The sequence below is a fragment of the Lytechinus variegatus genome, chromosome 14 (assembly GCF_018143015.1).
Source record: "Lytechinus variegatus isolate NC3 chromosome 14, Lvar_3.0, whole genome shotgun sequence".
In the NCBI taxonomy this organism is placed as follows: domain Eukaryota; kingdom Metazoa; phylum Echinodermata; class Echinoidea; order Temnopleuroida; family Toxopneustidae; genus Lytechinus; species Lytechinus variegatus.
In genome coordinates this window covers 26356747-26378024 of record NC_054753.1, presented here as the reverse complement: position 1 = coordinate 26378024, position 21278 = coordinate 26356747, and the positions used below count along the sequence as shown (strand labels likewise).

Sequence of the window (21278 nt, the reverse complement as noted above, 5' to 3'; positions counted from 1 at the left end):
TTAGCGCATATCTGGCGCGTGTATAAAAAATGTCAAATGCTGACGCACGCTTTTGTCACAGTGTGCCAAATTGACGACTGTTACCATGGTTAGATATGCTATTTTATTCATAAGTCCACTGTTATTATTCATGAGTCTACTCTTCAAACAGTGGACTCATGAATAAAATAGCGTATCTAACCATGGTAGCAGGCATCAATTTGGTGCACTGTGACAAAAGCGGGCATCAGCATTGGAATTTTTTATACACGCGCCAGAAACGCGCTAAATTTAGCGTAATTTATACAGGAAATCTACATAACCATGGACTCAACCACGGGTTTTCAAAACCACCTTTGTGAATTTGGGCCAATGTCTTGAATGGTAGAGCACCTTGAAGTGAGTTCCCCTTAATTTCTCAAAGATATCAATTTTCAGAATAGGAGACAGAAACAGTATCAATCCTGTACAAGATTAGAAGCCCCAAGCAAATACCTGTGGAAAATTCATGATTAATTTTCTCTCCAGGAATAATTAGGGTTGACTTCAGGCAAATCACCTTCAAGGTACATTTAACATTTACATCAATCAGAATTGCAAAACTAGATTTAAAAAAAAAAAACAATCACTTGTGAAAAAATCTTGCATGATATGAAACACTCAAATACTCTCTTTCAATTAAAAGATTTCTCTATTTGGTTCACATTTTTTCAATATTTCATGCTAAATATCGATGCAGGATTTCACAGCTCAAAAGAACACTATACACTATACCAAACAAAATTACCTTAATCTTTAGAAAACAAATTGTGATAATAATTTAAGGGGGGAAATTGGAATGTCTCTTTCTCTTTATACCATATCTGGCCTCCTTTATTCACATAACAAAGCAAATCAAGCTACATGTACACTTATAAAGAAATATATCTCTTTTTCCAAATGGACACACAAATTTCATGTCAATAATTTAAATCATCTAATGAAAAATTACAGATTGTCTGAATACGATAGCAACAATATATAAACAAAAGGGATTTACGGTAATCCGGGGACCCTCTTCCATAAATTAATATTTATCGCTTTGGGTGTTTCGCTTTTACATCTATACGGTCTTTCATCAAGAGCAAATAATTTCAAAGATATTTTTAGAATTGTTATTAACTTATTATTAGAAAATTTGAACGTCAAGGAAACCTGCAGCTGTAAGCAATTTTTTTGGGAAAAACATTTTTTTGAAAAACCCTTTTAAAAAGATTCACTTTCAAATAAACTCTTTCTATTTGGTCTTCACTTTTTTATGATTCATACTGAATATCAATGCAAGACTTCACAGCTCAAAAGACAAAAGAAAATAATACTAAACAAAATCCTTAATCTCTAGAAAACAAAATGTTGCAATAATTTTGGGGAAATTTTGAATGTCCATGAAACCTGCAGCATTAATTTTATTTATTTTTTCATTTTTTTAAAAACCCTTCAAAAATATAACAGGAAATTGCATGGCCTTTGGCTTCACCTAGTCTGCCTGCACAGACTTATATTTGACACTGATATACCCCTTTCATAAACCTATCCTCCAATTAGCCGCCTAAGAGTAATGCGGATAATTCAATAAAATTGCGTTCATAAACTCCGAAAATAATAATCCGCACTATTTTTACGAGCGCCAGTCCTGAAAAAGGAGGATAATCATCATGGCAACCGCACACACCCCCTCCGATGCGGTTGCGTTGGAAAAGGGTGACCTTGTGACCGCTCCATGGCAATTATCCGCATTACTTTCAAAATGCGTTCATAAGGTCAAAATCTGGTCCCGATGCTGCTATTATGCGGATAATAGCAGCATCAAAATAATGCGGATAACTCTGGTTCTTCCTTCGATTTTACGACCAAATTATGCTGCTATTAGCCGTATAATTAGGTTTATGAAAGGGGTATGACACACAACAGGTATAAAGTGACCTCAGACTAGACTCCAAAGACTCTTGTTTCAAGTACAGCCAGCCATAGTACATAGTGAATATAGTCTCATGACTCCAGACTCTGCATCATGCACTACAGTCCGACCTCTCTTATCCGGCCTCCCCTTATCCGGATCTCTCTATTATCTGGACGCACACTTGCCAAGATTTTTTTTTTTATTCAATCTAGTACCGGTACGTGGGGAAATGAGATTTCAATCTAAACTCAATCCTCATACGTAAATTCACTTTGATTACATGCATGTATATTTCCCAACACAGTCACCCTACACCAAACATATATTTCATTAAAATATCTCACCCAAATCACCAAAAGAACTTTAGGAATGATAATTTCCAGTAAATCAGGGTGCAGCGCAAACATTTCATCACGTTTCTCTTTTTGCTTCGCGGGAAAAACAACACATGTCTTGCTAGCTAACTTTAGGCCTCAATACGGACAGCGCCATCTATCATGTTTGAGCCTACAGTCAGTGTAACAATGGCTGACATATTGCGAAGCTGCGATACCTGCCGCGATGATCTAATTTTAAAACTTGGTTTCATCGAGTCATTCTCTTTCTTTTGAGGTATGCTCGATGTAGGCCCTATACCTCAGTCATTTTAGCAGGTAAATTATCCAAGAGTTTTGGCCATCGATCAATTTCATTTCCATAAAACACTGCCTATAATTTGCGCTGACTCTGCAGTGACTATTGTCTTTACTGTACGCCCACTACAATAGTGTACATGTCGCTACCGCGGGTGGCCTGGGGAGGCAGCCGGCAGCGCAGCTGCGTGTATTTAATATTGGGTCTCCCAGATCCAAATAAATCCCTTATCCGGATTGGTGCTGGTCCCAACGTGTCCAGATAAGAGAGATCGGACTGTATGTGATTTACGAAAACCAAGAGTCTGCGCCTGCAGACTAGGCTTCAGCTACATCCTTCTGAATAGGTAGGTGGTTTCAAACCACCTCGATCACAAGAATCCCTGTTGAATTACGAAAACTTTTTTCAGGCAAGAAAATACCCGTTAATTAATCTCACAGTCACTCCGCCCCAAAACATACCTTTGGGGATAAGTTTCTGAAGTTACGAGCACGCGCAGTATACGGTCTGATAAGCAAGCAAGGCGCGAGAATAAAAAAAATCACCAGATAGCTGCAGCCACATGGCATCCGCGCCCTATAACAAGCTGTGCAAAAAGTTCCCGTCATTTGCTTTCACCATGCCCAAATATCTGCGACCTTGTTCTTTTATTTTGACAAGTACCTACGATTTAGCGGGTATTTTTTTTTTCGGGGAGATAACGCATAATTTGCTTTTACATAACCTGGAACTGACAAGCTTTGAGGAGGTCTGAAACCACCGAATGTAATTACCAATGGTAAATGACTGAAAATTCCCCTTGCAGCTCAAATGTGCATTTTGGGAGGGGGGGGGGGGCAACTTCATATTGCACTAATAGAGAATACGATCTCAGAAATGCCAACTTTTGGAAATCAAAATTAGGGAGGATTTGCAACCGACACCAAATTATGTGCGCATAGCGCACATCTCGAGCGCGGAGCGCTCGACCCTTGCAGCCAGGGTCCAGGGCCCACCTTAGGGCCCTGGAAGCTCTGAATTTCTAGATGCTCTCTGGTGCAATCTGACCCTTATTTTGGAGCATTTCACACATTTTTAAAAAAACATTGTTCCCACTTTTTTAACATAAAAATTAAGAAAAATATACATTTTTAGTTTTACATGTAAAAAAAATGAGGGAACAATAGAAGAAAAGTACCTGTTCAACAATAATAATAGGGAGGAATTATAATAATCCAGTAAAGAAAAGCTCAGCGCAGATAATGTCTTCCTCCACGCCGATCCCTTGCTTGGTGAAATAAGTCAACAGGGTAATTTACTAATAGCTGTAGCTAGAACTTAGAAGATCTCGTCTTCGTGATGTCCGTAATCCAAAAATGTCCACGCTGCAAACTGTGCAAAATGCATGGTAAATTCCTCTTTCCGACTTCCGAATACACGGGTAATGGAGACTGTATTCAGTCTTATACTTCTGAGACCATTTCTTGGTCTTTTGTTGATTTTCCACCATTTTGTGTCGATATCAACCCATCAATACGCCAAAATCTCGCACCGATAATCCACCGCACGAGTCGACAAATCCAGCGGCTGCAAGCGCACACGCCTCACGAAGCTAGCCGGGCCTACTGGCCTGGTGCACAGTGGATTCCAGTTGGGCATATCACATGCACCAGCTTTTCGCTGATCCTTATTGCCTTTCACACAGAATTTAGTAGCAGCGAACGTAATGGAGTTACTACATGCTAAAGTTAGCAGACGATACATGTACTTTCAATCCAATTTGATCAATGCAAAAAAATTGGAATTTCGGGAGGATATGGATGGTAATCGTAAGGGCGGGAGTTGGGATGAATTTTCGGGAGCCTCCCAATGAAATCGGGAGGGTTGGCATCTCTGCGACCTTCATCATTTATAAAACGCAGATAGCCTGGATATCTTATAGCTGGACTCAATATGTTAGACAAATAGAGCGATGTACATGTATGGGATTTAACTGTTCGAATATCAGCTGACAAACGTTTTTTCACTGGTCATTAAAAGATCATTGTAAGAACAACATGGGCAAAAAGTAGCGATGCAAAATGCAGTTGGAAAGCAATAACGCTAAATGAATACATCTCGCATTCCAGGGTGTCATATTGAAATCCATAAAGCTTTGAGATACAGATCAAATTTTTGTTTCTTTCTAGTTGGAAACCCCTTCCTTCCCAGGGCAGCTTTATCCATTTCTTTGTTCATTTTAACCATCTCACGACCGACCAATGAATGATACTATTCGGACCAAGTAGGGATCAAATTACAGCGTGAAAATTGAAATTTGATCATAGCCCCTGCAAAGAGGGGGAGAAAGAGAGATGGAGAGAGGGAGAGAGCGAGAGAGAAGGGGAGAAATGAAAAAAAAAATGAAAGTAAGTAGAAATGCTACATCATCGGAACAAGCTTCCTTCCGGTGGATAGTGATAATGGAACAAGGCTCTTCATATCGCTCCAATAAAAGCTTTTCTTTTTTTATTTGTTTGGTCTTCAATCTTCGCTTGATTTCTTTTAAATTCCTCTTGGGGTGCCTTTATGCTCAGCTTTTTGAGCGCCATTAGGCATTTTCGAAACATGTTCACAGGCTGTTCAAAAGTGGTTGTGTAACATCTACCCTTCGCGTTACGTGGCACTCAAATCAATAAATTACAACACAAAAAGAGCATTTAGGGCTTAATTAGCCTTTTCTATTTCTGGTTCATTGAATATAATTACTTTGTATTTACATGTAAAATATATACATGTAACTACAAAACAGTACAAACTACAAGTGCAAGAAGGAATATGGCGAACCGTCTAAACTATGGCACATCTGAGCATTGTGGTACATGCCTGTGATCCAAGCTACACGGCAGTTGATGCAGAAGTCATGCCATAGGTCGATCATTTATGATTGATACACGTCTGTTTGTCAATCAAATTACAAATATTCTCAACTCCTCCCACAATAGACCAAGAATTATTCAGGCTCTCCCCTCCAAAAAAACAAATGAACAAGAAACAGATGGACAGACGGACAGACAAACAAGTGAATGAATAAATAAATGAATATTTATAGAAGTTTTATAACTGGTAGAACAAATATGTCCAAACACCTCTTACCATCTTTAAACCTCAGGTATAAACACAACCAAGGTCTTTCTCTTCTTTTTTTATAATAAAGTCTGATAAATAATAAGGTTGCATCCTGGAAATGGGATCAAGGCATCTACAGGTTTCAAGTTTAAGCAGTACTTCTCCGAAATCAATACAACTGTTCAACCTCCAAAAATAATGTATGAACACAGCAAAACTTTCACTCTCTCTCTTCTTATCAATAATGACTGCTAGAAAATGGTCGAAGTTGCATCTCATACCCCTTTCATAAACCCAATTATGCGGATAATAGCAGCATTATTTCCATGCTGCAATTATCTGCATAATAGCAGCATCGGGACCAGATTTTGACTTTATGAACGCATTTCCAAAGTAATGCGGATAATTGCCATGGTGCGGTCACAAGGTCAGCCTTTGCAACGCAACCCCTTCAGAGGGGGCGTGTGCAGTTGCTAGGACAATTATCCGCCTTTTTCAGGTAGGGCGCTCATAAAAAAATAGTGTGGATTATTTTCGGAGTTTGTGAATGCAATTTTTATTGAATTATCCGCATTACTCTTAGGCGGATAATTGGAAGATGGGTACATGAAAGGGGTATTGGTGATGGGATATGGGTTAGGGTTGGGTTTCAAGTATAAGCATTACTTCTCTGAAATACTCATAACTGTTTGACCTCCAAAAACCATGTATGAACACAAAAAAAATTTTTCTCTCTCTCTATTCTCATTATTAAAGACTGCTAGATAATGGTCAAGGCTGCATCTCGGTGATGGATGTTTCATACAGCATGCATAGGTTTCAAGTATAAGCTGCCCTTCTCTGAAATAATTAATGTTTGACCTCCAAAATTCATGTATGAACACAATAAAACTTATTTTCTCTCTCTCTCTCTGTTCTTATTAATAATGACTGCTAGATAATGGTCCAGGGTGCATCTCGGTAATGGGACGTTAAGGCATCCTCTGGGAGATGTGTGGCGAGGAACCGGAAGCCACATAGCATCTCTTTAGTGGTCAATCCAAAACACTTTGACTGCTCATTCACTAGGGCCGTCTGCACCATCCCGAGTTTTCAAATTAGTGCGCTATTTCTGATCTGGCAAATTATCCCGATCTGAACAATCTCGAGATTATTTGCAATGCAGACGCAATTATCGCGCTATTTTGTAGGATTAATCTCGAGATTGCAATCCCAAGTCAACTTGGGATTATTTGCAAAATAGCACGCTATTTCACGAATTATCGCGCTAATTCGTAGGTGCAGACGCGCTCGGGATTATTTATACACGGCAATGCATCGATGCCTCGCTCGAGCAGGAATTGCTCTTCTTGCGATGGTGGAGACGGGGTTTCTTGAATCTCGAGATTAATCGCGAAGAGGGCCGATCGGGCTAAAATCTTGAGATTGGGCAAACTCGGGATGGTGCAGCACCGCCTACTGCTACAAGGGTGTCATAACTCACTGCACTTAAAACATTGCCAGTTGCGTTAGGCCTATAATGATCTAAATATTAGTCTGAGAACCCCACTAAGGTCCTCAATTTTGACCCCTTCACATACCCTGGGGATGCCAAAGTCATAATACTAATTGCTGTCTTTTGAAAAATGGGGAAAAAAGGATTTTGGGTAGAAAACAACGCTTTCATTTTTGTTTCCAATAGACACAGTTTAAAAAAAGCATTGGGGAATTCTTTTTAATTGCCCTGCATTATTTTTGTTTTAAAGAAAAAATAGATATATATTATATATATATATATATCATGCAAAAAAGGAATATCGGCCATTTCTGCATACCCACTGGTAAAAAATTCTCGTCAAAATCAGCATTATCATATTGAATTACATGTACATGTACTACAACAGCAAATCATATGATACCTGTATACTCTTAGTACAATGAACTTGATGTATCATGCTTGTATTCTTTACTTAGGATATATTCTGTCAATCAGAATGTAATTAAGGCTTTAAAGAGATTATAGACATGTATTCTGAGACAATTCAGCTTGTATCTCTCTTGTTTCACCAGCCACAAACCATCCTGATGGAGTCACGGTCTCTTCAGTGGCTAACCTACCCTGGAATTGACCGATTCGCTAATGGAGCATCGCAATGATGAACATGTAACACTTGTCATCACAATTACACCTCGTAGCTATCTACACTTTACTTTTGGTCCCACAGGCACTATGGGGTGGGGGGACTCGTGGGCACACCTCCAGGGGGAGGGTAATGTTTATACCCCCCTCTCGCAACAGTTATCTTTGATCCAATAGGCACTTAGATGAGGGGGCGGGGGGAGTGTTGATGGGTAGATATCAAAGGGGCGATGTTTATTACCCCTTCTCATAATGGCTCTCCTTGATCCCACAGGGGAGGATTAATTGGCAAATGGGGGGGGAATTATCACGCCCCTGTCTCGCATTTAGTAATAGGCACTTCAGGGGGGGCAGAGATCCTGGGGGAAGGAGGGGGATAATGCCTATGCCCCCTTGATCTTTTCTGATAAAATTGTCCCCCAATCCCCCCCCCCCTTCAAATTAAAAAAAAAATCGACATAATATTTGTTTTATTCCACTTCAAACAGCCAGATTTTAAACAAGTTACTCAGTGATTATTTATGGGTCACGTGTCTATTTTCCAACTTTTTTTGGGAGGGGGTTAAAATATTTTAGTTTACTTGTGACTAGATGGCCCATCCTTGCTATAAATATATAGTTACATTCATAATTCAAAACATTTCAATGTGGCTTACCGGGTCATCCTCGGTTTTGTTGATGAGGTAACTTGAATCTGGGAGTAATAACCCTGACTGAGCAATCTGAATGAAGAGTAATTAATATAAAGAAAAATGGCAATTAATGGGAAATCATAGACAGAATAAAGGCTTGCAGAACAAAACAATTACAACAAAAGAACAACAACATGTATACAAGAAAAATAAAATGATTAGGCTAAAGAACTTTTGACAAATTTTTGTCATCATTTCACTTCATCTTTCCTTTTTTCCAGGACAGAGAAATGAAGTGAGAACGACATGTATACCGTGTTTACACTTAATCGGCATTTGGTTCAGAATCAAAAGCCGATGCAGAATCGGCTTTTGGTTTGCGTTTACACGTTGTTACAGCTCGCGGTTCAGAACCACGAGCCGATGCAAAAACCTGAAATGATATGCACACCAACAATATACGTCATGATAAAGACAACGCTGGATCAGTGCCCTTACAATTACGTCACAATGGTAAAGTAAATGAAATGCACACAAATTGCCTGTGTAGAATCGGCTCTCTGTTTACACGTAGTAAAAAAGCTGATTCTGCATCGGCTCGCGGTTCAGACCCTACTACTTTGGTGGTGCAAATTGCTGGTTCTGAACCGCAAGCCGATGCAAGTTACTCGCGTTTACATGCTATGAAAAACCCGATGCTGCATCGGCTCGCGGTTCAGAACCGCAAGCCGATTCAAATGCCGATTAAGTGTACACACAGGAATAGAGACAACGATATATGGTGAAGGGAGGGGGGTAGAGAGACCATGGCATGGACCTACTAGAGATCAGAGACATAGATGAGAGAGGGTGAATGATAGAGCGAAGCCAGCAATGGATGGAAAGATCTCCAACACACACACCATCACACATTCAATTGTATATTGTTGCAGATGTACTCACTTGCAATATGTTTCTTGATGAATTTTTGTCATCTCCAGCAATAAACAAACTAAAGAAGGGCTGCTCGCTGTATGACGTTCCCAGGACCCTTATCGTCTCGTTGAAATCGTATGTGCTTAGGTTGAATGTTCCTGTGACGTTCCAACCTCCTAGCTAAAAATAAGACAAAAAATACATCAAGCATTAATATAAAAGATCAACCATATAGAAAAAGCAGGAGCTTAAAGGTCAAGCCCAGCATAGAAAAGAATAAAGAAAATTCAAACAAGCATAACGCTGACAATTTCATCAAATTCAGACATTAAAAAAATAACAGAAATTTAATACAATTTAAAATTTGCATTAAAAATTTACCTAAGCAGTTATATGCACAAATAAATGGTATGTAAATGAGAGAATTGATGATGTCACTATTTCTTTGGGTTTATTTACGTATGAATTAGGCCCCTATACAATATTCAGATTTTTAGATATCTGACAATAGAGGCCCTCTTATACCACAAAATGTTATACTAATTCAACATGTTCAGGAAGGAATAAAACTTTGTTTTATATTTTTTATACACTAAAGAAGAAAATTTGAATATTTCATATAATAAAATACATTTTTTAAAATAGTGGGTGGGTGACCTCAATTGGTCTGTCATTTGCATACTGACAAGGATATAAAAGTCTATTTTGTCATTTTGTACAATTAAACAAAACTTGAAAATATCTTTAACATTGCTGAGTTGGACTTTCCCTTTGAATAAATCACTGTGAGCTTTGAAAAAAAAAACCCAAAGAAACAGAACCCTTTAAAAAAAGCGAGCTCTACAGATATTTATCACAAATTTCAATCAGGTATCACTTCAATCAGGTTTTGAAAACACAACATCCCACACAAAATGTCAATTTATTGCGGACATTCAACTACATGTCATGTACCTAGGGGCACATATTAAAGAACTTGAATTACAAATTTGCAATAACAATTTTAAGCTACTGAAATCATTTGATTTACTACGAGTGAACTTGCTACACAGAAGTTAAGCATCTGTTATGAAGATTTCTTTATAAAAGTCTCTTGTGCCCACTCCCCTCACCACTTGCTGGTTAAAGGGAAAGTTCACCCTAAAGAAAAGTTTAATGTAAAAATTAGCAGAAAAAAAAAAAAAAAATATTGAAAGTTTGATGAAAATCCATTACAGATAAATTTTGGATTTGTGATGTCATAATCAAGCAGCTGCACCATATGTTATGTAGTATGAATTGCATAAAATTTCAATTTTATAAAATGGCTCATGATGACTTTTTTTCAATATTTCTGAGAAAAAGTCATTTCATTGATTTCTTACCATACGATGTGTAACAAAGCTGCTCGCATATGACATCACAAATCAAGTAATTAAAATTCTAATAACTTTTTAATTCTTTTATGGATTTTTCTAAAACCTTTGGCAATATTTTTTATCATTTTTTCTGCGATTTTTACAATAAACTCTTTTTCAGGGTGAACTTCCCCTTTAATGCTGACTCTTTTGCTGGTCAATCTAATTAGACACCTTTCTCACTACGTTCCTAAAACTAGTTTACTGGAAACTAGTTTAACGTGAAGTGAGAACGGTCGAAGCGGTCTTGGAAGCGATCTTCCACACCAGTTTGGAAAACCACCTCGCAATGTAGTTTTAAGCGTACGTGAGGACACAACCATTCTTCTGGAAGTGATCTTCACCCATTTTGAGCACGCTACTCCACACGACAGGTGTAGAATGCCTACGCTGCGGTTCCAAATTTTGCATGAAACGTGTCACCTCAAGAGCATTTCCATAGCAACAAGAAATATTTCATACATTTACATGAAGTGATTTTGGAAACCACTTTCGTTAGATCAAGTGGGAACACTAGCAAAGCAATCTTCCAAACTGGTTTCCTGAATCGGTTTCCAGTAACCTAGTTTTAGAAAGCGTATTGAGAACGACCTCCAAGACTCCGATTAAAAAAAGACTTGACAGGAATCAAGTTGTAGAAGCCCGTATAAGCATAAAAGCTTAGCAGGTGCTGAGGCCCAGAACCAGTAATTCAGGTGTGAAGTCAATTCATTGAAATGAGATAGGTTCGGTATTTTTTTATGCGAAAGAGATGGAAAAAAATCAATAAGTCCCAGATTCATCTCTATGACGAATTGTGTATGATCCTGGTTTCATAATTTACCACATATATGACATATAGAAGATGCCCATTAATGATTGTGCACTGAGACCTACTGTACTAGTACTTGACCAACCTGAACAAAAATAGGTTTGAAATGTACATTTTCTGTATTAAAACACAAACCATTATTTACATGTTCTCAGATTGTAATTGTAGTTTGAGAATGTTACTATTTAATGAGACTTTTTTGTAAGAGTTAATGTAAAGAAAATAGGTCATTTATTTAGTGAAAAAATATGTTACATCGCATGTTATGAGTACCATTTTAATTATTCTGGTCATTATAAATCATTACATTATGTACATCATGTACTTCTATTGAATCTTTTAAGAGAAACTTGAAAACGTATTTATTTCTGTTTTAGTGTAACTGTAATATTGGAGAGCAATTTCAATTGATTATGCGCTAAATAAGTACCAATTATTATTAATTATCTTTATCAGTACCATCATCTATTTCGATATCGATATTAATATCATTGTCATTTTTTATTGCCAGTATTGTTATTACCATTACTATTATCACTATTATCAACATTATAATTGTTATCATTATCATTAAATAAATTAATTTGATATTCTTACTCTTGTCTAAAAAGTTAAAGAGATAAAAAATATGAAATATAAACAAATATGGGATTAGCTCATTTTCTACTTTACAAACTATCAAGTTTGTAAAACTATCAAGTATAATAACTGAGATTTGCCTGAATTCTGCTAGCAACTTGGTAAATGACTTAAAGAGTTTACGTCCTCCCAGTTTCCTAGCACATGAAATGTCAAATACTCAATGGCTAACCCAGGAACATGGTATCCACTATGACAAAATACTTTTTTTTTCTTTCTCAGAATCAGACAAAAATAACCACTCAAGTAAATTGGCAGCCCTCGCTGTACACCATTCAGCTATCATCCAATTTCGGAATGCTGGTTTTCTAATCAAGAATTACCATTTTGGGATGATCTTTAGCTTTTCCAATCAAGGAAAAGCTTATCAAATTTGCAACTGTTTTCTGGATTATATTTCTGACCTTACGGATGCAATGAATTATCTGTTTCTCATCTGATTTTCTTTTTTGAGGGGAATAAGGAAAGTGAATACCAACATGGGTTTGTTTACAAAATACATTGATAGTCCTGGGGTACTAATTTTCATAGGGGAGGGGCAAGACCATTTATCAAAAGGTGTATGTTTCTTCGTCTTGTTTTCTTGGCTGTAATAATGATAATGATATAGGATTTGTATAGCGCACATAACTTGCCAGGTGCTCAAGGCGCTCCTATATTACCCTGGCTAAGCTATAGTCTACTGATTCTGGTACACACAGCTTTTTGTGGAATTACTTCCTGCTGGTAACCATTTACCTCACCTGGGTCTAGACCACGATGCCCCCACATACACTGTAAAAAAGATGTTTAAAATTTCAAGCATGTTGTTTAAGCCTGTCATTCTAACAACTACTGTTAAAAACTTTTTACACAGCTGTTTAAACTTTTCAAACAAGTTGTTTAAAACGTTTAAACATTTTAAACAAATTTTAAACAACCTGTTGTTAAAGTGACAGGCTTAAACCACATCTTTTTTTTTCTCACTGTGTATAAAAATGTAAGACATGATCATGTATCTTTAATTTTCATGTCCCTTTAATGATGCTCATAACTAGTAGAAAATGTACAGGTCTCAAGGATACGTGAACCCCCCCCCCACACACACACACACACACACAAACACACAATCACACATCCTTTCACCAATTAAGGATTTGTACAAACTAAACATAATGTTTAAAATTTCATACACCACTATAAACCTTGCAGTAGTTGTTTAACCGTTTCAACAACTATGCATCATTTACTGATATTGATATTAAAAATCAAAGTTTGTGCAAAACTAAAAGTTGTTAACACTTGTTTAAACTGTTCAAACAATGACTTAAGGTTTGTATAATAAACACTGTTGCATGAACGATTTAAACAGCATTTCAAGTGTGTAGAATCATATGATTTGTGTTGCTGTTCATGATTTGAGGTCTGGAGGACTACTTCACTTTCAATGTCACATTTAGAGGTTTCCTATTCATCCAGCTGTGTATGATCCAGAGGTAATCTCCTTATAATGAATGTTTGATAGAATAGCAGGCTACGTAGCACATGTGTTAACCTTGATTTCTTGGCCTCAAAATACATATCAACATGAACTCTCACATTCCATGTCATGTCCACACCATGTTGGACACCATCAAGGATTATACATGCTTTTCTCAATATCTAGGCTCTGTCGTACAAATCACAAAGAGTTCATTGATCCTATCATAATTCTGTCTCTTTGACGTATTGCTTGTATTTCGTCGCATGCACCACGAACCATTCTCTCTGTGCACTTCAATGCGAAAGTTAGTTTTGCAGAAAATGCATTTAAAGAAAACCTTTTTTAAAACCAACAATAAGTGCACCTACAAGGAGAGCAAATTATTTACTGGTGTCTTTGTTCGATAGTTCAGGTTCTTAAGTTTCATCTCGTATCTTTATATTTTCTTGAAGTGAATTACTTACGCCACAATGGGCATCGTAACAGAGAGGACGGTTCGTGGAATAGATACAGTCCGCCGTCATGCCTTCGCGATTTCACCACAAACCATCCGCTCTGTTATGATGCCCATTGTGGCGTAAATAATTCACTTCAAGAAAATATAAAGATACGAGATGAAACTTAAGAACCTGAACTATCGAACAAAGACACCGGTAAATAATTTGCTCTCCTTGTAGGTGCACTTATTGCTGGTTTTAAAAAAGGTTTTCTTTAAATGCGTTTTCTGCAAAACTAACTTTCGCATTGAAGTGCATAGAGAGGATGGTTCGTGGTGCGTGCGACGATTTGCATAATTTCATAAAAACAAATATGTGACTTGCCATCACAAAAGCAACAATAAGTTGACCAAAATGAATATTGAGATTTTTACTGAGCTTGAAAATTCATTTTCTAACCTTTATAATGATATACATATGTATAAGATGTTCAAATTGACCAACAATAACTATTACAAGTACTTAATTGAATGCAGAGGAAATTCAGCAACTGTTTAAAAAGTAGGGAGAAAACAAGGTTTGACGTTTGGGGTTCACTTAAGCATGAGATGTGCATACTTTCAAGCAGTCTGAAAAAGTACTGTCCACAAAACTCTTGTATCTTTTCTTTTAATCAACTTCACGACTTCAAATTTTCACACTATATAAAGAAGAATTGCTCTTTCAGATGAGACATTTTTTTAATTTTTGGACATTGGAGACTAAAGACAAACTTACCTGGCGACTGATTGGTGGTTTTGGGGTGGCAGATCAAATATGTATTCTCAGATTACCGATTATAGGTATGGCACGATTAAAAAACAACTTTATGCAAGACTGATCATCAACAAAACAGACCGTTCGACAGTGGATTGGTGCTGATTAGAGAGTGGCAGTCATGTGCCCTCTATGTTAGCTTTGGGAAAGAGAACTTTCACACACCAAGGTCCAATCTGGAATAAAGTGCCATATACGCAGGGATCCTTTTAATAAAACTTGTTATAATAACAAACAAGTTAAAGTTACTGAAATCATTCAATTTCATTGGCGGATAGTTGTTTTTAAAAATTGTGCACTTGTTATCATGACAAGTCTTTCCAAAGTTCTCATGACACCATGCTCCTCAGTCACCCATCTTTTAAAACAAAGATCTACATGTAGGTGATCATGCCTTTGTTATTGCTGCACCCAAACTCTGGAATAGTCTCCCTTCCTTATTGTTGGCAACAAATCTAGTAACTTGTTAAAAGCTAAACTAGAACTATCACTGAGGGTGATTAATACCCCCACCCCTTGCTGTTACCATGGCAACAGTTTGCAACACAATGTGTTGGGCAAGATGTATTTTTTCCATGTGTTGAACACATGGAAAAAATACATCTTGCCCAACTTTACCCCAAGACCTGTGTGAGCAAAATATCATGAGAATTGGTGGAATACTGATGAAGTAGTTCAAAAAGCAAGATTTTTGCCTAATTTTTGGCATATAAAATATTATTACCATGGCAACATGATTTCCGACACATGCAAAAAATATGTCAAATACATCTTTACCTCAAGACCACTGTGTGAGCTACATTTCATTAGAAATGGTTAAAAACTGAGGAAGTAATTTGAACTGCAAGATTTGTACTTTTATTTTTGTCAAAATATACCGTTACCATGACAGCACAATTTCCTACACATGCGAAAAGTGAGTCTTGCATATCTTCATCCAACACCAATAGGTGTTCCAAGTTTCATGAGAATCAATTCAACACCGAGGAAGTAGTTCGATGCACAAATTTGCAACAGACCGACGGACCGCCCAACAGTATGCTGATTCCTAAACCCCTTCCAACTGTCTTTGGCGGGGTATTAAACCTACATTATTCAAGAGTTTAAATAAATAAGTCACTTTTTATATATTTGTGGCGACAGTAGGCATCCTTATCAAGTAATTTTGTGTATTTATGTTGTTAACTATTTTACCTTTTAAGTATTGCAATATGGGGTAAACACATATAGAAATTGTGTAATATAAACGTACAGCACTTATTATCATTCTTATTATTATTTTTATTATTACTATTATTATTATTATTATTATCATTATTATTATTATTATCATTATTATTGTTATTATTATAATCATTATTATTATTATCATTATCATTATTATTATTGTTATCATTATTATTACTATTATTATCGTCATATCATTATTATTATTATTATTATTATTACTATTATTATTATTATTATTATTATTATCATTATCATTATCATTATCATTATTATCATTATTATTATTATTATTATCATTATGATTATTATCCTTAATGTCTTCATTATTATTATTATCATTATCATTATTACGAAACATGACCGGGATTCCTGCTATGAGATAATTAAATGATCAACGGAATGACACCAATTATGCTGTCAAGTTGGTATTTCTGGTCCATAAGTCAATCCTAATTGTTGTTTTTAACCTCTGGCCACCTGCCTCCTAGCTACGCGAATGACCCAGTTGGACATCAAATTTGATTACTGGTTAGCAAAGGAGAGGTGATGGCATGGCACGCATGTATTATGAAAAGCCTTCATGTGATCTGCGGACATTGATAGGTCGAACAGCATGATGGGAAGTGCTTTGATATTTACCTGCCGAGTTCATTTTGGGGGATCGGACAAGTTTGGTGGTAATGACAATTCATGTTCACCCCTTTATTGAGGCATTAGTTGATGATGGTGGGGGTGTTGATGACGATGATGATCATGGTGATAGTGTAGTGGTTGATGATGACGAAGATGATGATAAAGATGATGAGGAGGATGATGATGATGATGCTGATGATGATAAGAATGATGATATTGATGATGTGAAGATGATAAGGACGATGATGATGATGATAAGGATGATGATGATGTGACGATGATGATAAGGACAATGATGGTGACGATGATGATGATGATGATGATAAGGATGATGATGTGACGATAAGGACGATGATGATGATGATAATGAGGAGGAAAAGGAGGAGGATGGTGACGAGGAGGATGAGGATAAGGATGAGGAGGATGAGGAAGATGATGATCCTAAAGAAAGTAGTCATGATGATGGTGATGATAGTAATTATGACAAATATTTGTGATAACTGATGATGGTGATTACAATGACACTAACAATAAAAAATATGACAATGGAATTGCATTATCAATTCCCGATACTTATAACTCTATGAAAACTGATGTACAGATGGGGGAAGGGCTGGGGGCATGGTCCTGCAACATTTTTTTAGGACTGAGAAAAAAAAGTAAAAAAAGAAAGGAAAGGGAAAAAGGGTGAATTTCTATTAAAATATATAATGTCAAAATTTATCATGACATTAGATTTTTGTGTTAAACTCTTTTTTTTTTCAAAAAATTTTTTCCCCCACATGCCACGTCTTCCCCCTCCATTTTTTGGGCTCACTACGCCTCTGCATACATGCATGGATGCATAGGTGCCGTTTCACAAAATATTCACTACAAATCTGGGCGATGTTTGCCCTGCTTTTGGCGGCAGCATGCACACCCTCGTGTCAGGTTCCGCCAGGCGGCCATCCTGTATAATTAATCCCTAAATCTTGTTACACCGCCTAATGGTTTGAACTGACCTGTAAATTAATGATGTCCACCAGAGGCTTGGCACCAAGTTTTTCTATTACACTATCCTCGTCCATACATGATATAAAGAAGTCTTGGGCTTTTAACTCTGCACTGCTCGTCGTGTTCAGCTCACTTTCTGTGCATAAAGATAGAAAAACAAATCATTAACTAAGGAAAATAGGATGTCTAAGTAAATTCTAAATGCACATGTTGGAAGTCAATACTCCATGTACTCGCTTTAGAGCATTCTGCGGACTAAAATGACTTGCACTTTCGCCCTATTACAATATGTTGTAATCTACTTGTGTCAAGTAATGCCAGTCTTACATGTAAATGTTGCACATTATTATCATCATTATCATTGTCATCATCATCATCATCATCATTGCTTTTATTATATGTAGCCTACTTCTAATGACTCTACAATATTTTGATTGTTGGAAGGAATTGTATTTTTTTTTTTAATCTGCATTTCCATGAAACCCAACAGTATTTTGGGAAAGTTCACATATTTCACAGGAGATTTAGTGCCCTTTAAGTCCAATGGGACAATGGATATGGCCTTTATAAATTATTCCTTTCTTTTTGAGTACTTATGATTTGGTGGCATCAAAAATGGAAATAAAAGAAAACAAACCAACCAAGCAGACTACAATAGTATAATGCCCTGTCCTGGCCAACGAATCACCATTTTTCTTATATTTTGTTTTTTCATCAAAACATAACACATACATGAAAGAAGGATTGTGATATGACCAAACTGATTGCAATGATTTTCTGAAATTCACAAATTGAGCAATTTCTTGTCTTCTTGATATTTTCATATCAAATTGTCAATTTTCAGTCTTACAGCATTTGGACAGCGCTTGGTAATGTTTTTATCTAGGTTTGTTACGTTTTGTTTCATTTGTAATTTTGTTCATTGTTGAAAATGTGATTTTATCAATGTAACTCTTTTTTTCAATCATTTGTATTTTTTTTTACATATTTCATTTGATTGTAATCCTCTCTGTTTGGATTGGAATCAATAAAATAAGCTTGATTACGTGTATATCATTTCGAGCCTCCATAATTAGTCATGTACGATAATGAAAATGCAACTGTTGCCAATCTGATGACAAGAAAGCTGAGCAAACAAAGCTTCAAGTAATCATAATTCCTATAATAAATTAATGAAAAAAAATTGAAGTCAGCAAAACAGGGTAAGAGGATGGGTTGGGGAGAATACACAAGTCCGTATTCCGAAGTCAGGCTTAACTCAGAGCATGGTCTTCAACTCTGTGCGAAAAATTATTGGAAGCCAAATAAGTATGTCAAAATTTTGTTTACATTGTAATGTCTAATGTTTACTGTGCCCTTTCCTTAGTCTTGGATTGCGAAGACAACTTTCCTATTTACCCTTGGCTTCATAAACTGTTAAGAATGATCAGAGATTCATGTGAGCTGAAACATTGAACCTCCACTGTTAGGGATTTATGCAACTAATTGGCTATCCCTAGTTAAACCGCATTGCAGCCAATATGTTCACATCAGATAAAGATAACATGGGATACCTTAAGCCATTTATATGACAAAATTGTACATGTACATGTAGGCTATGTTTACATCGCAATATACAAGGTCAAATGGTCAAAACCGAGAACAGATTGTTATTACTTAGTAATTGTGGACAACACTGTTTAATGAGGCCAAGGTCAGACATGAAGGTTCCATAATGACCCAATATGCTCTAGTAGTAATAACTCAACCATAAATTTCTGACATAAAGCAATGCAGTGTTTCACTAATGCTTAAGATTGACTAAACTTGCTCTCAATCATGGCAGGCCATTAATGCCCTTTATTCACCCTCAATATAAGTCGTTATGGCAAATCATAGTCTTAAATTATTTGGAAATGTGTTCTAAGTCTCCTGTTAAAAAGGAAAAAATGATCCACCATTTTTCTTACTGTGACTTCCATTTGATGAAAGGATTTATAGTGAAAGTAAGTAAAAGTTTGAATATATACTCCATGTAATTTTTCTTTTTCATCTTGATCTACATTGCAAAGTCGAACATCCTCTCTGCCACGCATATTTCATGAAATTGAAATATCTGATTAATATTGATATCAATCACAGGTTAATGGCAGCCTATTGGCTGATGTAATGAGTATGACTGATGTAAAATTTGATATATTTCTAAATATTACTTGTACGGTATACCAACCATTCACATTTATGAGATCATTTGGTTATTAAAACCCACAAAAATGAATCTAAATATTTATAAAATATAACAAAGATCATTTCTCTGCATAATGTACACACAAATCATGTTTAAAGAAAAAAAAGAAAGTTGTTGCAGCATACAATTATTTACTGAGAAACTCTTTTAAATCAAGGTAAATTGTCATCATACTATCTAGATCTGGTACACTAATCTAAATTTATCTCTGTGAGATCACAAAATCTTAGCCCAAAACTGATAAATCAGATGATCACTAACACAAAAAAGCATATGTGGGATGGAGACAGTGTATTAATATTGCTTGGAAAAATGCCTGACATTTGACGGAATTCCATGCTTATTTTGCTAATTTCTCGGCAAATACACATTTTCTTTCAGAGCTATTTGCCACAATTTTTTTTTATTTATAGATACAAACACTTGGGCGGTCATTTTATTGGATTTCAATCTAACTCATATTGAGATTGTCACCATAACTGGTATTTATCTTTAAAACTCATTCTTGGAATGGTCCTTCTAATAAGCAAATGCACAAGTGCAGGAAAAATACAGTCTATAGGAATGTACAGCATTTCAACAACCAAAAGCTGCAATTCTAGCCCTTTTCTAAGAAAATTGGGGGGACAATGAATATGAGGCAGGATTTTTTTTAAATTGGTAACCCAAGAACACTGCCACCAAATCCTTTTGGTCACATGACTCTACAATTCCTGAAAACAAGATCAAACTTGATGCGCTGTGACACCAATTCAGGGAGAGGAGACACGACTGGATGGTTTTGGTAATAAATTTTTCTACGGACGTCTGATCATCTCGTAGTATTTGGGAGGACAGCCCTGATATTTCCACACATTTTGTTCACGCAACAAATGAATAATTGTTGGCTTTTATTTCTTATCCTATTCTTAGAAACCGTGTCTAGATACAAAGGTACACTTTAAACATTCAAACTTTAAAATAGAAATGATTTTGAGCATTGTGAAGGAGGAAGGACAAAAATATCATGAAGGATTTTACAAGGAACCCTTTATGAGGTTCTTCTTGGAAATAATGGGACCCTGTAATATGCTTTATAACATCAAGAAATCACATAAATTGTGTAAAGTACATTAAAGGGGGAAGTTCACCCTGACAAAAAGTATATTGTCAAAATAGTAGACAAATTAATGAAATATATTGTTGAAGGTTTGAGGAAAATTGATTAAAAATAAAGAAAATTATTAAAATGTTAAGTTTGTGATTTGTGACATAAATGAGCAGCAGCCTCATGTTATGTAATATAACGCATGAATGTTAAGTTTTTTTAATGGTTTAATGATGACTAAA

At 36.2% G+C, this 21278-nt stretch overlaps 1 protein-coding gene across 2 annotated transcripts in view; it reads right to left on the bottom strand.

Moving 5' to 3' along the window:
- The window catches only part of LOC121427351 (endothelin-converting enzyme homolog), an 87025-nt gene that overhangs the window by 31006 nt on the left and 34741 nt on the right, over window positions 1–21278 (bottom strand). For both annotated transcript variants that reach the window (XM_041623697.1, XM_041623698.1), the window contains exons 4-6: window positions 17731–17858; window positions 9332–9484; window positions 8414–8479 (exon numbers count right to left, since the gene is read on the bottom strand). In XM_041623697.1, the coding sequence (XP_041479631.1) occupies window positions 8414–8479; window positions 9332–9484; window positions 17731–17858 (347 nt within the window). The remainder of the gene's footprint in view (window positions 1–8413; window positions 8480–9331; window positions 9485–17730; window positions 17859–21278) is intronic.